Here is a 16,830-nt window from a genome sequence, read left to right on the forward strand (position 1 = left end):
TAGTGATGGAAAATAATTTTCTTCAACCTAATCCAAATGGAACATGTACAGCTCGCAACAGGTGTTCTACCTTGTTATAACAGTCTAAAGTGATGTATGTTTCTCAGATGTAACCTGAAAATGATGATAATTTAAAATTAGCCTGGTTTTTGGTCAAAGTACAATTAAAATCTGAATGATCCCAATTTAGTTAAAATTTAGGTAAATGTTTAAATGAGACATATTTGCATTGTAGTACAGAACAAAATATTCTCCAATTCATTCTGTCCTTAAAAATGTGACATTTATTGATTTATAAATTCATAGATTTTCTCTGAAGAGAAACATTACTTCACTATCCACTTTGATAAGTCTGTTTCGGTCAAGTGCCCTCTCACTCTTCTAAATTCCGGTTGGTAAAATTTTGTTCAATGCTCTTCAGAAGACACCCAGCCTATTCCTGGAATTAGCCCAGCAAACTTTACATTAATTAATCCTATTTCATTGCACAATACCATTTCCACTCGAGCCTGCTCTTGGGACTCCAGAATATATGATTCCAAGAAACTACTTCAAAAGAACACGTCATCAAACCCTAATCCAGGTCATCTATGTCCATCTGATTTTTTGTTCTATGTTTAGGTTAAAATCATCCATGATTATCACTGTACCTTTCTAAAAAGTTTCCATTTGACTTGGTCCTGTGACACTGCACAATCCGCAATAATCCCCTATTGTTCATTGCATTAATTATTTCTGACATATCTATTTAAACTCCATTGTGCTGTTTAGTTTACATTCATCTGTGATTTTAACAAATTTGCATTTTGTTTCTGTATCTAGGTCATTAATTTAAATTAGAAATGTCTCTGATCTCAACACAGATCACTTGTACAAATAATTCAGTACTAAATACATTGAATTGACTCTTAAATATTTGTATTTACTATAGTTTAGAAAATTTCTCAACTTAGTGTAATACCTAAAATTTAAATTACTTTTTAGAAAACTACCCCAAGTAAATCTAATTATGACTTCTAAGGTTATTAATAGTCTGTTCAGGTGTAATTTTCATTAACAGATAATTAGCTGGATAATCTTTCCTTGAGGGTAAATGTACACTTTGAAAAATGAGCAGGATAATTTGTATCCTCCATGTCTAATGTTATCAAGTTTTTATTACCTTGTAGATTTTTTTTCATTTATGCTTGATGCTAAATTCCATTATTTTACACTGGGTTTGAGTGCCTATAGTTGCAAGTGCCTGCTTTGTCATGCTGTTAACTGAATAACACTAAAAGTTCTTACTGATTATATTAAGAAAAATAAGATGATTAAGTGTAATGTGGGCTATAGGTAAGATAGTGCCATTATGATTATCCATCATTAGGCAAGATTATCCCATCAGGCAAGAGAGTGAAAATGCATTCCTCCAGATTCAGGGACAGTTCCTTTCCAGCTGTTATCAGGCAACTGAACCATCCTATCACCAAGTAGCAGTTCTGACCTACCATCTACCTCATTGGAGATCCTTGGACTATCTTTAATCGAACTTTACTGGACTTGATCGTGCACAAAATGTTATTCTTGCATTTCCTGTCTTTATCACAGTAATTAAATGTCAACGTCATGTTTTTTTTAAACTAATGATTCCCAGGATGTGTAACAGGTTGCCAAAATTTTAACTCCCATTCCCATCCCAACCTTTCTGGCCTGGGCCTCCTCCGCTGTCAGAGTGAGGCCCCACACAATTTGTAGGATCAGCACCTCATATTTCGGTTGGGCAACTTGCAACCCAGCAGTATGAATATTAATTTCGCAAATTTCTAGTAACCCTTGCATTCTCTCTCTATCCCTCCCCCACCCGAGTTCTCCTGCTAATTTCACTGTTCGTACCCCTTCGTTATCACCTTTTCCACAATAGACCATTGTGGGCTTTATCTTTCCTTGGCCTCGGCTCTAATTTGTTTTGAACCTTTTCATACCTCTGGTTTCCCCATTCCCTTGATTCTCAGTCTGAAGAAGAGTCTCAATCCGAAACGTCACCTATTCCTTTTCTCCAGAGGTGCTGCTTGACCCGCTAAGTTACTCAGTTACTCCAGCATTTTGTGTCTACGGTATAAACCAGCATCTGCAATTCCTTCCTACACATTCCCAGGATGTTGCAGCTCGAGGAAGATTAATAGTAGTCTTGTTGGGTGTCAAGGGAAAATCATCAGGTTTCCATTATGCAGATGGTCAATGTTCAAATTGTAGACAGAGGTAATACCTTGCTGCTTTTAGGTTAAGGTTAATTCTAACATGCATACCAAGGTACAATGAAAAGCTTTGTTTTGCATGCTATCCAAACAAATCTGATAATAGTATACTTAAATGCAATCAACCCAAACTCAAGTACAATAGGTAGAATGAAGGGAAAGGTATAGAGTGCAAAATATAGTTCTCAACATTATAACGCAACAATTATAGTCAAATGTCCGTAAAAGCGTCTTAGGGATCTGATTGAGATTTTTGAAGAAGTAACCAAAAAGGTGTATGAGGATAAAATGTAGACATTGTCCATATGGACTTCAGCAAGCCATTTGATAAGGTTCTGCATAGTAGGCTGCTCTGGAAGGTTAGATGGCATTGGAATGGTATCTGACAGGACAGTGAATTTGTATCATGGAAGGTAGCAGAGAGTGATGGTGGAGGTTGTTTTTCGGATTGGAGGCCTGTGACTAGTGGTATGCCTCAGGGATCAGTGCTGGGCCCATTTCTACTTGTGATTTATATCAACTATTTGGATGAGAATGTAGAAGGCACGATTGCAGATTATACTAAAGTAGGTGATATCGTAGACAGCAAATATGGTTGGAGTGGAGAGTGAATCCATGGATAGATTAGTTAACCTTTGTAGCCCAGTTCATTACAAACGTTATCTTTTTGACAGTCGTAGAAATTTTAAAAAGCAGCAGCTTTAATCATTTAATCTTTTTAGATGCATTGCTTTGGTCATGAGGATATTTTCCTGAGTCTGACATCTTTTGTGGTTCATGAAGAGCTCTGGATCCTCGTGTGGTGCACAGAATTCCATTTTCCCACATATACCTGCTTAACCTACCAAAGGTTCAATAAAAATCAATACAGAAAAAAAAATCAATATCCTATATGCAAGAAAAGGTCTAAACTTGAATAATTAGGCACATATCAACCCTTCTTACCTACAGTATTCCAGGAACTAAATTTAGGGAAAGAGTCATCTTCACTTCCGGATTTGAGGAATGTAGGAGCTCTAAACGATGGCAGCTACTGGAAAATTGAAATGAACAGATGCTGGAAATACTCATCAGATGAGGCAGTTTCAGTGTGAGAAGAGGGAGTTCTGATGAATCTGAAATGTTAAGTCTGTTTTTCTATTTTTTATTTAACTTAATCCAGGCATGGATATGCGATTTTGGTTTAACACATAATATTCCAATTATGACTAATTTAAAAAGTATTAGGATCTGAACACATTTCTCCTCAGACAGAGGAAGCTGGAATATTGTTACCAGGAGCTTCTTTGTGACAATGGACCACTTCAAAGGTTTTCACTTTTTTAGGTTATACAATGCCCTCCATAATGTTTGGGACAAGGACCCATCATTTATTTATTTGCCTCTGTACTCCACAATTTGAGATTTGTAATAGAAAAAATCACATGTGGTTAAAGTGCACATTGTCAGATTTTATTAAAGGGTATTTTTATACATTTTTGTTTCACCATGTAGAAATTACAGCTGTGTTTATACATCGTCCCCCCATTTCAGGGCACCATAATGTTTGAGACACATGGCTTCACAGCTGTTTGTAATTGCTCAGGTGTGTTTAAATGCCTCCTTAATGCAGGTATAGAGAGCTCCCAGCACCTAGTCTTTCCTCCACTCTTTCCATCACCTTTGAAAACTTTTATTGCTGCTTATCAACATGAGGACCAAAGTTGTGCCAATGAAAGTCAAAGAAGCCATTATGAGACTGAGAAACAAGAATAAAACTGAAAGAGACATCAGCCAAACCTTAGGCTTACCAAAATCAATTGTTTGGAACATCATTAAGAACGGTACGGTAGCGCAGCGGTAGAGTTGCTGCTTTACAGCGAATGCAGCGCCGGAGACTCAGGTTCGATCCTGACTACGGGTGCTGCACTGTAAGGAGTTTGTACGTTCTCCCCGTGACCTGCGTGGGTTTTCTCCGAGATCTTCGGTTTCCTCCCACACTCCAAAGACGTACAGGTATGTAGGTTAATTGGCTGGGTAAATGTAAATGTAAAAATTGTCCCTAGTGGGTGTAGGATAGTGTTAATGTACGGGGATCGTTGGGCGGCACGGACTTGGTGGGCCGAAAAGGCCTGTTTCCGGCTGTATATATATGATATGATATGATGATGATATGAAGAAAGAGAGCACTGGTGAGCTTACGAATTGCAAAGGGACTGGCAGGCCAAGGAAGACCTCCGCAGCTGATGACAGAAGAATTCTCTCTATAATAAAAGAAAAATCCCCAAGCACCTGTCCAACAGATCAAAAACACTCTTCAGGAGTCAGGTGTGGATTTGTCAATGACCACTGTCCGCAGAAGACTTCATGAACAGAAATACAGAGGCTACACTGCAAGATGCAAACCACTAGTTAGCTGCAAAAATAGGATGGCCAGGTTACAGTTTGCCAAGAAGTATTTAGAGCAATCACAGTTCTGGAAAAAGGGCTTGTGGACAGATGAGACGAAGATTAACTTATATCAGAGTGATGGCAAGAGCAAAGTATGGAGGAGAGAAGGAACTGCCCAAGATCCAAAGCATACTGCTGAAGGTACTGGCTCACTTATTTTCATGGATGATACAACTGCTGATGGTAGTAGCATAATGAATTCTGAAGTGTATAGACACATCCTATCTGCTCAAGTTCAAACAAATGCCTCAAATCTCATTGGCTGGCGATTCATTCTACAGCAAGACAATGATCCCAAACATACTGCTAAAGCCCCCAAAACAAGCATAAGCTAAAGATGGCTGCAATACAGGCCTGGCACAGCATTACCAGAGAAGAGACCCAACAACTGGTGATGTCCATGAATCGCAGACTTCAAGCAGTCATTGCATGCAAAGGATATGCAACAAAATACTAAACATGACTACTTTCATTTACATGACATTGCTGTGTCCCAAACATTATAGTGCCCTGAAATGGGGGGATGATGTATAAACACTGCTGTAATTTCTACATGGTGAAACCAAAATGTATAAAAATGTATAAAATCTGATAATTTGCACTTTAACCACATGTGATTTTTTTCTATTACAAATCTGAAATTGTGGAGTACAGAGGCAAATAAATAAATGATGGGTATTTGTCCCAAACATTATGGAGGGCACTGTATGTAGATAGTGCCCGGCGCGGCTCGGCCGCGGGGCCTTCCATCGCCCGGTACAGCCGCGGGACGGTTCAGCGCTCGGTGCGGCTCGGCCGCGGGGCCTTCCATCGCCCGGTGCGGCTCGGCCGCGGAACGGTTCAGCGCCCGGCGCGGCCACGAGGCCTTCCATCGCCCGGCGTGGCTCGTCTGCGGGACTTAACATCGCCAGTGCGGCTCGGCCGCGGGACGTTTCAGTGCCCGGTGCGGCTCGGCCGCGGGACTTAGCAGCGGCCGCGGGGCCTTCCATCGCCCGGCGCGGCTTGGCCGCTGGACTTAACATCGCCGGCGCGGCTCGGCCGCGGGACGTTTCAGTGCCCGGTGCGGCTCGGCCGCGGGGCCTTCCATCCCCTTGCGGGGGCGGTGCGTGTCGGTCGCCTCGGTAGGGGTCGAGCTGCCTGTCCGTGGGCGCGGGGGGAAGAGAGTGGAAGTTTTGTTGCCTTCCATCACAGTGAGGGGGTGTTTGGAGTCACTGTGATGGATGTTTGTGTTGGGGTCGTGTGTCCTGCGTTCTTTTCTTTTTTGCTGTGTCTTGTGACTGCTGAAATTTCGTTCGGTATTTATACCGAATGACAATAAAGTTCTGTTATACTGTTATATCTTTACCTCTGCAATATTGCAAACACTTCCAAATTTCAACTTTAAGAGTTCTGTAAACTTATCTTGAATGAGCTTGTGGCCTAAATGTTTTCCCTTCAAGAAATGGTCCCTTTATAAAGTGCACAAATAGGGCATATCACTACAGTTTAATCTGTTCACTGTAGAACATTTGATTTCATGGGGAACTTCAGATGGATATAATGTGGATTGATATGAATGCTTCAGGATGTGTAAACAATCCACGCAGAAACACATTATTTAAACACATTTGCTCTAAATGCACAGATGTTTTTGTTATCCCATTTCACTTCCAATTTTGCTCAATCAGTTATTCGGGTAGCTCTTAGAAAACACACACAATGCCATTTAATTTCTGGACTATCCATTTTTTAAATGAATATATTATGATATTTTTGAAGGCTTCTCGGTGCTATATTTTACAATGTTAACCTAATCCATTATTCTGCAATTTCTGCATTAAGAAGATATTTTCTAGAGTGCTATGTAAAGGAGAATATTTCAATGTTGAAGAGTAAAGAACAGAAGCAGGAAAATTGAATAGTAGAAAACCATGTTTGTTTATTCGTAAATTGTGCATAGAGAGTGTTTTATGCATGTTTTCAAGTCTTTGCGCCTGTTCTCAGAAGTTATGCCCACTGGGAAATTGAATCGGACCACGTCCTGTTGAAATTCATGAGCCCATGGTTATTTACCCTTGTATTTCACATGCATAACGATGTAATCAATGTACACTGCACGTTTATGTTACTTAGTATCAATAATTGGATCAGCAGCACCCTCATATGACCTTCATTGTTCATTCAGCAAATCTGAAAACATCAGTAAGGCTTTTTGCGGGGCCATAATTTTAATATCAACTAATTTCCCCCACTTTGATTTTAATGTTCTAGCATTCAGCAGTCAGACTGCACTGAGAAAGACTACAGCATCTGCACACAAGATGATGCAATCCGTGGCCCATAATAAATGATATGTTCCCAGCTTAGAGCCTGATTAGACCACTCCAGAAAGTGAGGGACCCTCAGTGCCAAGCATTCCATCACGTACCCCTAATATCCTCCATGCCTAATTTTGCCCTTGAGTACTCCCATCCATTCCATTATTTCTCATCCAGTCTCCATTTTGCCTCATTGCTGTGGCGTCCTGTGAGGCCACAATGGAGGTGGGTTTTTACCAGTGCTGTCCTGATTCCCAGTAGACAGACAGCTCAGCAACCTGCCATCAATGAACACATGAGTTGACGTCAACTGCTTTTAAAAGGTTAGAAAACTTCTTAGAGATGTATTCTAATGTAGTGATGTTTAATTTAGTGATCCCTGTTTTGGCATTACGGTAAAACATTCCACCTGTTTAGCACCAAAAATTGATTAAATTCAAATTCTAGAATCATAAAATCGTACAGCATGGAAACAAGCCACTTGGCCTAAATCATCCACGCCAATCAGTGGGCACCATTCAAAATTAATGCCCTCGCCCAGAACTTGGTATATTGTCCTCTTTACCGATGCAATTCAAGTGCTCATCTAGACAATTAAATGTTAGCGACTTAGTTTCAACCACTCTCTCAGGTAGTGCCTTCCAGGTGCTCACCACTTTCTGGGTGGAGAAGGTTCCCTTTATAGCCCCTCTGAATCTCTTTTTATTTTATTTTCTATTGACAGTTGGAACTACAGAAAATTAAAATGAACAATGTATTACGTACAACCTTGCTGAAGGTAAGTGGCCCTTTTCTTGCAAGTCCAATTTCCAGAAAGATTGTGTAAGTGTGCCATGAAAGAAATAAATAGGTTAGTGAGTTTATCAAGGAATTAAGAAATGTTTAAAAATGTGATTTGCAGAAGACATAATAGTGGATATCCTTGTTCTTAAATATAAAGTTTTATGAGAAAGGTAGTGGACTGCCTGGTTTGGTAGAATTAAAAAGGAATCATAGGCATATAAAGCATCCTGATCTGGAACAAATGATCACAGTGCAAGATTCATAGTTTTATCTGATTATTTACCAGCATTTAATCAATTATGTTCAATGTTTTTACTGCAATACAATTGGTCATCTGGTTTGAACAGTCATAACGCGTAAATGAAGGGCATTAAGTAGCTATCTATCTTAGCTATTTATCTAAGACTCTATCTTAGGCAGGAAATTTATCTTTAGAAGATGAAAAATTATTTAAGAAAGATCAAAATGAAACAAGTTAAGCTGATAAGAAACTTTTCCAACACTGGGTCATCTTCTAGTACTGAGCTGGACCATTTTGCTCTCCTGACAGAAAAGGGTAGCTTGATGAGGGAGGCAGACAACTATGAATGGATGGGGACCGATTTTGTTTCCAAATGAAGGGATCTCTTGAATCTCTCCAAACTCAATTTATTTTTTAACTGCATGTTGTTCTTGAGAGACTAATGTATACTGAAATCTGTTTGGTTCCATATAGATTTCCAATTCTGTTAAAATACTCCTAATAATAAATCTACCAAAAGAAAGAATTTACATTTGCTTCATGTCAAACAATGTGTGTATTTTGAAAGCTCTGGGCACATTCAACTCAATGGTAAATAGACCCATTTCATGATGACTTCATTGTAAGCTGTGATTATAAATGAACTGTGAGAAATGGAAAGATGACTGTGTTAAAGAAACCTCATGGACATAGTGCACAATAACCGTGCATGACAATGACAGTGACCTCATATATCATTGTCACTGCCACACAAGATTAGAAATTGGCACACTTTGTATTTGTATAGCTAGCATCACAATATTATAGAAAAAAAAGTAAATCAGCTGGCCTGGAATTGTCAGAAACTGGCATACTGAAAAGCTGTCTAATTTTATTGAATATTACTGACAAAATGACAACTTTGCAAATTAAGAAACTGAAGCTCAGAACTATTTTGCCAATTTAAATACTTGTCAATTGATGGAATAAGTATTTTCTGTTTTAAGATACTTAAGTTGCAAAGCCATTACACTTGGATGTATACTGCAGAATCAATCAAATTATTTTTTGTAGCGTGATTGGAACTTATTTTCCCTCCGACTCCTTTTGTAACTATGATATGCTCTGCAGTACTATCACCAATCAGCTAAAGCTGACATTTCTTTGCAAATAAATTATGGATAATGTGACAACATTAAAGACCAAAGATTGAAATTAGTTGCATTTTTGGTTTTAGAGATGTAGTATTTCAGAAGAAGGAAGTCAATGAATTTTAAAATGACATGTTCAGCTACAAATATAATTACTTGGAGAAACAAAGAGCTGCAGGTGCTGGTAAATACACAAAGGGACACAAAGTTTTGGAGTAACTCGAGAGGTCAGGCAGCATTTCTGGAGAACATGGATATGTGATGTTTCGAGTCAAGACTGTTCCTCGGATTGATTGTAGAGGGGGAGAAGAAAGCAGGAAAAGGTGAGAGGCAGGACAAAGCGTGGCAGGCAATAGATTGATATAGGCAAGGGGGTTTTAGGATAAGTAGATGGTTGGAGCAAAGGCCAGCGATAATGACAAGATGTGAAGAGGATTGAAGGAGTGTTGGGATTATGAAGCCAGAGAGAGGAAAGTAGTAGGTGGGGGTGGGAGATGGTGGTGGGGAGAAATAAGTGGGAGGCCATGTGGGGCATAGGGGAGAAAAGGGGTTAGTTAGAGGTTACCTAAAATTGGAGAATTCAATTTTCATTCTATTGGATTGTAAGCTACCCAAGTGGATAATGAGGTGCTGTACATCCAGTTTGCATGTGTCCTCATTCTGGCAATGGAGGAGTCCCAGGAGAGAAAGGTCAGTGTGAGAATGGCAAGGGAGTGCACATGTTTAGCAACTGGGAGATCCAGTAGGCCATTGCGCATTCTGAAATGCCACATAGTTAAAAGTGTGCTGACGGAGCCCACGACCTACATGTTCCAGTTAGATGGAAGGGCAAAGGCGTAAGGAAGCTTGGATGACAAGTGAAATTGAGGCTCTGGACAATAATAAGGAGGCATGGGACAAGTATAGGTAGCTGGGATCAGGTGTATCCATGGAGAAGTTTCAGGAACCGAGGAGCAAACTAAAAAAGGAAATCATGAGGGCACAAAGGGAACAGGAGATAGCTGCAGCAGATAATATTAAGGATAATCCCAAGAGAGTTTATACATATATTAAGGGGAAAAGGGTAACCAGAGAGAAAATGGGGGTTGTCAGGAATCAGTGGTAAACTTTGTGCGGAGCTACAGGAGATGGGCAAGATCCGAAATGAGTATTTCTCGTCTGATTTTACTGTGGGGAAAGACATAAGGACCAGGGAACTTGGGGCAGTCAATGGAAGTGCTTGAGGGCAGTCAGTATTACGGATGAGGAGGTGCTGAAGGTCTTAACACGTAAGAAGGTAGACAAATCTTCCAAGCCTGACCTGATATATCCAAGGACACTGTGGGAAGCTAGAGAGGAAATTGCAGGTGCCCTGGCTGAGATTTATGAATCATCACTAAATATGGTTTTGTACATGGGGGATCATGTCTCTCAATTCTATTTGAGGTTTTGAAGATGTGACCAAAAGGTTGATGAGGGCTGAGCTGTAGACATTGTATGGATTTCAGCAAGACACTTGCCAAGCTTCCGTGTGGTTGGCTGCTCTGATTGGGTAGATCGCATGGTATCCAAAGTGAGCTAGCTGACTGGATAGGAAATTGGCTTAATGGAAGGAGGTAGAGGGTGATGGTGAAAAGTTGTTTTTCGGATTGGAGGCCTGTGGCTAGTGGTGTGCCTCAAGGATCGTGCTCGGTCCATTGCTGTTTGACATCTATATCAATGATTTGGATGAGAATATACAAAGCATGATTGGTAAGTTTGCAGATGACACTAAAGTATGTGGCATTGTAGATAGTGAAGATGGTTGTCAAACATTGCAGCAGGATCTTGATAGGTTGGAAAGGTGGACAGAGGAATGATTAATGGAGGTTATTACAGACATGTGCGAAGTGTTGCATTTTGGGAAGTTAAACCAGGGCAGGACCTGCACAGTGAACAGTAGGTCTCTGGGTAGTGTTGTAGTGCAGAGAGATGTAGGAGTGCAGGTACATAGTTCATTGAAAGTGGCATCACAAGTAGATAGGGTGGTCAAGACGTTTCATCAGTCAGCATATTGGGTATAGAAATTGGGAGGTCATGTTTCAGTTGTAGAAGACATTGGTGAGGCCACATTTAGAGTACTCTGTTCAGTTTTGGTCACCCTGTTATAGGAAAGTTGGTAAGCTGGAAAGTGTGCAGAAAAGGTTTACGAGGATGTTGTCAGGACTCGAGGGTCTGAGCTATAGTGAGAGGTTGAACAGGCTAGGATGTTATTTCTTGGAGCGCAAGAGGATGAGGGGTGGTATTATAGAAGTGTATAAGATCATGAGAGGAATAGATAGGGTAAATACAGTCTTTTACCCAGAGTAGAGAAAATCGAGAACCAGAGGGCATAGGTTTTAGGTGAGGGGGGAAAGATTTAATAGGAACCTGAGAGGCAACTTTTTTACACAAAGGGTAATAGATGTTTGGAACGAGCTGCCAGAGGAGCTAGTTGAGGCAGGTACTATCGAAACATTTAAGAAACATTTAGACAGATACATGCATAGGATAGGTTTAGAGCGATATGGGCCAAAGGGGGATAGGTGGACTAGTGTAGATGGGGCATGTTGGCCGGGGTGTTGGGTCGAAGGGCCTGTTTTTACACTGTACGACTCAATTGCTCTGTAACTCCTAAGAACTATTCGAGATGAACAGCAAATGCTGGTTCTGCTGGTGACAGCAAGAGATCAACAAATAATAACTTAAAAACAAAGTGCTGGAGGAACTCATCAGGTCAGGCAGTATCAGTGAAGGAAGTGGACAGACGATGTTTCAGGTCGGGACTCTTTTTCATACTGAGGGAGTAGGAGGGAGAGAGCTGAAAAAGAGAGATGTGGGTGGGACAAACCCTGGCAAGTGATAGGAAGGAACCACAGATGCTGGTTTAAATCAAAGTTAGACACAAAATGCTGGAGTAACTCAGCGGGACAGGCAGCATCTCTGGCGAGAAGGAATGGGCGAGACCCTTCTTCAGTCAAGCATTTTGTGTCTACCTGGCAAGTGATAGGTGGATAGAGGTGAGGAGTGAGTGGGGTGATTGGCAGGTGGATGGAATAAATGATAAAGGCTGGAGGTGAAAAGTGACAAACGGGTGTTAGACTAGGGAGAAAGCACTTCCGATTGTGGTGTTGTGAAATGAACTAGATTTGATTAGGGAGCTTAAGGTGAAGGAACCCCTCGGAGGCAGTGATTATAATATGATAGAATTCAACCTGCAGTCGGAGAGGGAGCAACTGAAATTGGATGTATTAGTATTCCTGTTGAGCAAAGGTATCTACAGAAGGATGAATGAGGAGCTGACAAAGTTGATTAGAAGGGGACCCTAGCAGGAATGATGGTGGAGCCAATGACGGGAGTTTCTGGGAGTAATTCAGAAGACGTAGGATTTTCTCATCCCTAAGAAGAAGAAACATACTAAGGGGAGAATGAGAAAACCATGGTTGACAAAGGATGTGAAAGACCGTATAAAAGCAAAAGAGAAGGCATATATTATGGCAAAGATTAGTGGGATGTTAGAGGATTGGGAAGCTTTTAAAAACCCGCAGAAGGCAACTAAAAAGGCAATAGAGGAAAACAGATGAAATATGATGGTAAGCCAGCAAATAATATAAGAGGATACTAAAAGATTTTTCAAATGTAAAAGAGAGGCAAGAGTGGATACTGGACCACTGGAAAATGACGCTGGTGAAGTAGTAATTGGGAACAAAGAAATGGCGGATGAATTGAATATGTTTTTTGCATCAGTCTTTATAGAGAAAGACACCAGCAACATGCCAGAAATTCAAGAGTCCGAAGGCATCAGTGAGGGCAGTCACAATTACTAAGGAGAAGGTGCTTAGAAAGCTGAATGGACTGAAGGTAGATAAGTCACCTGGACCAGATGGACTATATGTCAGGGTTCTGATAGAGGTAGCTATGGTGTTTGTGGAGGCATTAGTAGTGATTGTTCAAGAATCACTAGAGTCGGGAATGATTCCAGAGGACTGGAAAATCACAACTGTAAATCCATTGTTTAAGAATGGAGGAAAGAAGGAAATTATAGGGCGGTTAGCTGGACCTCATTAGCTGGTAAGATTTAAGAGACCATTATTAAGGATAAGGATTTAGGGTACTTGGAAGCACATGATAAAATAGGCCAAAGTCAGCATTGTTAAGGGGAGACCTTGCCTGACAAATCTGTGGGTCTTTAAGGAAGTAACAAGCAGGATAGACAAAAGAATCAGTGGATATTGCCTACTTGGATTTTCAAAAGGCCTTGATAAGGTGATGCACGTGAGGCTGCTGAACAAGATAGAAGCCATCGTATTAGATGCAAGGTACTAGCATGGATAGAAAATTGGCAAAGAGTGGGAAAGAGTGGGAATAAAGTGACATTGGCAAAGAGTGGGAATAAAGAGGGCCCTTTCAGGTGGCTGCTGTTGACCAGTGGTGTTTCGCTTCGGCCGGTGACAGGTCCGCTACTTTTCAAGTTATAGGTTAATGATCTGGATGATAGAATTGATGGCTTTATGGCCAGGTTTGTGGATGATAAGAAGATGGGTGGAGGGCCAGGTAGTGATGAGGAAGCAGGGTCTGGAGAAGGACTTGGACTGGTTGGGAAAGTGGGCAAAAAAGTATTAAATGGAATACAGCTGGCTTCGTAATTGAAACAATAGACAATAGGTGCAGGAGTAGGCCATTCGGCCCTTCGAGCCAGCACCGCCATTCAATGTGATCATGGCTGATCATCCACAATCAGTACCCTGTTCCTGCCCTCTCCCCATACCCCCTGATTCCGCTTTCAATAAGAGCTCTATCTAACTCTCTCTTGAAAGCATCCAGAGAATTGGCCTCCACTGGCTTCTGAGGCAGAGAATTCCACAGATTTACAATTCTCTGAGTGAAAAAGTTTTTCCTCATCTCCATTCTAAATGGCCTACCCCTTATTCTTAAACTGCGGCCCCTGGTTCTGGACTCCCCCAACATTGGGAACATGTTTCCTGCCTCATGAGTGTCCAATCTCTTAATAATCTTATATGTTTCAGTAAGATCCCCGCTCAACCTTCTAAATTCCAGTGTATACGAGCCCAGTCGCTCCAGCCTTTCAACATACGACAATCTCGCCATTCCGGGAATTAACCTAGTGAACCTACTACGCTGCACGCCCTCAATAGCAAGAATGTCCTTCCTCAAATTTGGAGACCAAAACTGCACACAGTACTCCAGGTGTGGTCTCACTAGGGCCCTGTACAACTGCAGAAGGACCTCTTTGCTCCTATACTCAACTCATGAAGGCCAATATGCCATTAGCTTTCTTCACTGCCTGCTGTACCTGCATGCTTACTTTCAGTGACTGATGAACAAGGACACCCAGATCTCTTTGTACTTCCCCTTTTCCTAACTTGATACCATTCAGATAATAATCTGCCTTCCTGTTCTTACCACTAAAGTGGATAACCTCACATTTATCCACATTAAACTGCATCTGCCATGCATCTGCCCACTCACACAACCTATCCATGTCACCCTGCATCCTCATAGCATCCTCCTCACAGTTCACACTGCCACCCAGCTTTGTGTCATCTGCAAATTTGCTAATGCTACTTTTAATCCCTTCGTCTAAGTCATTAATGTATATTGTAAATAGCTGCGGTCCCAGCACCGAGCCTTGCGGTACCCCACTAGTCACTGCCTGCCATTCTGAAAGGGACACGTTAATCCCTACTCTTTGTTTCCTGTCTGTCAACCAATTTTCTATCCATGTCAGTACCCTACCCCCAATACCATTTGCTCTAATTTGGCCCACTAATCTCCTATGTGGGACCTTATCAAAGGCTTATCAAACAGATTTAAATATTTTAGTTACCTAAAACTGAATACCGTTTGCTTTGATATCATTGCTGTTCTCTTCATAGAATCTATGATATTTTGTTAAAAGTGGAGTTTTAAAAACCTGCAGATACATTAAAAAACATAAATTTTATATATATTTGGGAAATTAATAATCATTGTCCCTAATAAGGGTGTTCACACCAATTTATCAGTTGTGGCTGCGCCAATTTACATTAAAGATTCAAACTTTTGTAGGTAGTATTTGACTCTGGAAACTTATACCTATCATTTAACTTTAAAAAGGGCTACACTTTTATTTTCTCTGACTATTTCTGTATAAACAGAGGAATAACATATACTGATATCATATTAATGGTGTATTGAATTATTAAATGCTGAGTCAAGTTGCAAAAGCAAAATTAAGATTCTGTAGCAATGTAGAAGTATCCCCAGAGGTAATTCTCTAAGAACTATTTTGGTAATTTAGTTGCTTTATATTTTCCTACACAACAGCTTTTCCATCTCTGTACATCGATGATGAATCAGCAAGAATTATTTACGTCAAAACATATTTTTGAAAATTAATTGAACTGGGAAGTATTAAACAATTAATATGACACATTTTTGAAAGGGTACTGAAAGCAACATTTTAAAATGCTTTTTGTGAGGAATATACACAATTACAACCAATTAATTGATCTTGTGTTAAAGGGGCTGTACAATATTTATTTTGTTATATGAAGAACACACATACTAAACTTAAAGTTCTCAAGTTCAACCTTTCTAAACATATGGGCTGTTCTCACCAAATGTCATGGCCTTGCCAAATGACTATGATTAATGAAATCAATATTTGCACATTTAGAATTGTACTTATAAAATGTGATATAACATGCCTCTCAAAAATAGTAAAACAAGATTGTAAATTTGAGTTCAATAAAGTAAAACTTTCTAAAAGGTAAATATTTAAGGTCAAGTAATAAACTGTTACATTTAAATTATTTTGCAAACAAAACAGGAAATATGTAATTTTTAAATAAAACAACTATCTGAGGGAATTTGGAAAGCAGGCAATGAATAAAATACAATTGGTCAGCTTTTGTATATTTCAGACTGAATTTAAAACATCAGCGAAGCAGAGGCTTTATCTGCAATATACTCCATCACAATATTAACCAAAAACACAATATTGTTTTTGTTATTGCTGGTCAAATAACAGTGAATTAATGGCATCCATCATTTTAGTTTGCAAAACTAGAGCAGTTTTGTGACAAGAAAGAGCTACACTATGTATTTTGATTCTTCTCAAGTTGTTCAATGTTAGCCTTGACAGAACAAAAAAAAGTTATCCTGCAATGTGCCCCCGAATGAAATTTATCAGTTTTTAGGAAATAGCGTAAGTGTGAATTGATTTCAGTGCTGTCATTAAGGCTCATTACTCAAGATCTAAGGACCTTATTAATGGCAAGATTAATGATCCTGACATGAAACCCAACCTTGAAAGCCCGAAATGGGAACAAATTAAACTCTGAAGTCTAATACCAGCAGGTAGTGAATTGTTTTTAAAGAGCTTTTTTTAAAAATCATTTTTATTCATTTGTCTCACAATTTTGTATTTCATAGTTCGGCTGGTGTGGGATGTATATCAATTTTAGAAAGTAAAGCTTTTTATGGCACAGAAACACAAATGGTATAAATATTTTCCAAAAGTAAATTTGGCTTACTCACTATTAACATCTCAAAGACTAAGGAATTAAATATTCATTCTCTTTCAATTTTAAGGAGTTTTGTTTAGACCTTCAATAATTGTTGTCTCCCAGCACCAGATACCTGGATTTGATCCTGATCCATGGGCTGCCCTTGTTGAGCTTCTTGTGATCATGTAGGTTTCTAATGTGTGC

General features: G+C 39.9%; 1 protein-coding gene across 6 annotated transcripts in view; it reads left to right on the top strand.

Moving 5' to 3' along the window:
• Positions 1 to 16,830, top strand: part of c2h10orf67 (chromosome 2 C10orf67 homolog) — a 131,672-nt gene that overhangs the window by 49,317 nt on the left and 65,525 nt on the right. For all 6 annotated transcript variants that reach the window (XM_078416297.1, XM_078416305.1, XM_078416267.1 and 3 more), the window contains exon 9: positions 7,689 to 7,742. In XM_078416297.1, the coding sequence (XP_078272423.1) occupies positions 7,689 to 7,742 (54 nt within the window). The remainder of the gene's footprint in view (positions 1 to 7,688; positions 7,743 to 16,830) is intronic.

This window comes from Rhinoraja longicauda, chromosome 2 (genome assembly GCF_053455715.1).
Source record: "Rhinoraja longicauda isolate Sanriku21f chromosome 2, sRhiLon1.1, whole genome shotgun sequence".
NCBI classification, from domain to species: domain Eukaryota; kingdom Metazoa; phylum Chordata; class Chondrichthyes; order Rajiformes; family Arhynchobatidae; genus Rhinoraja; species Rhinoraja longicauda.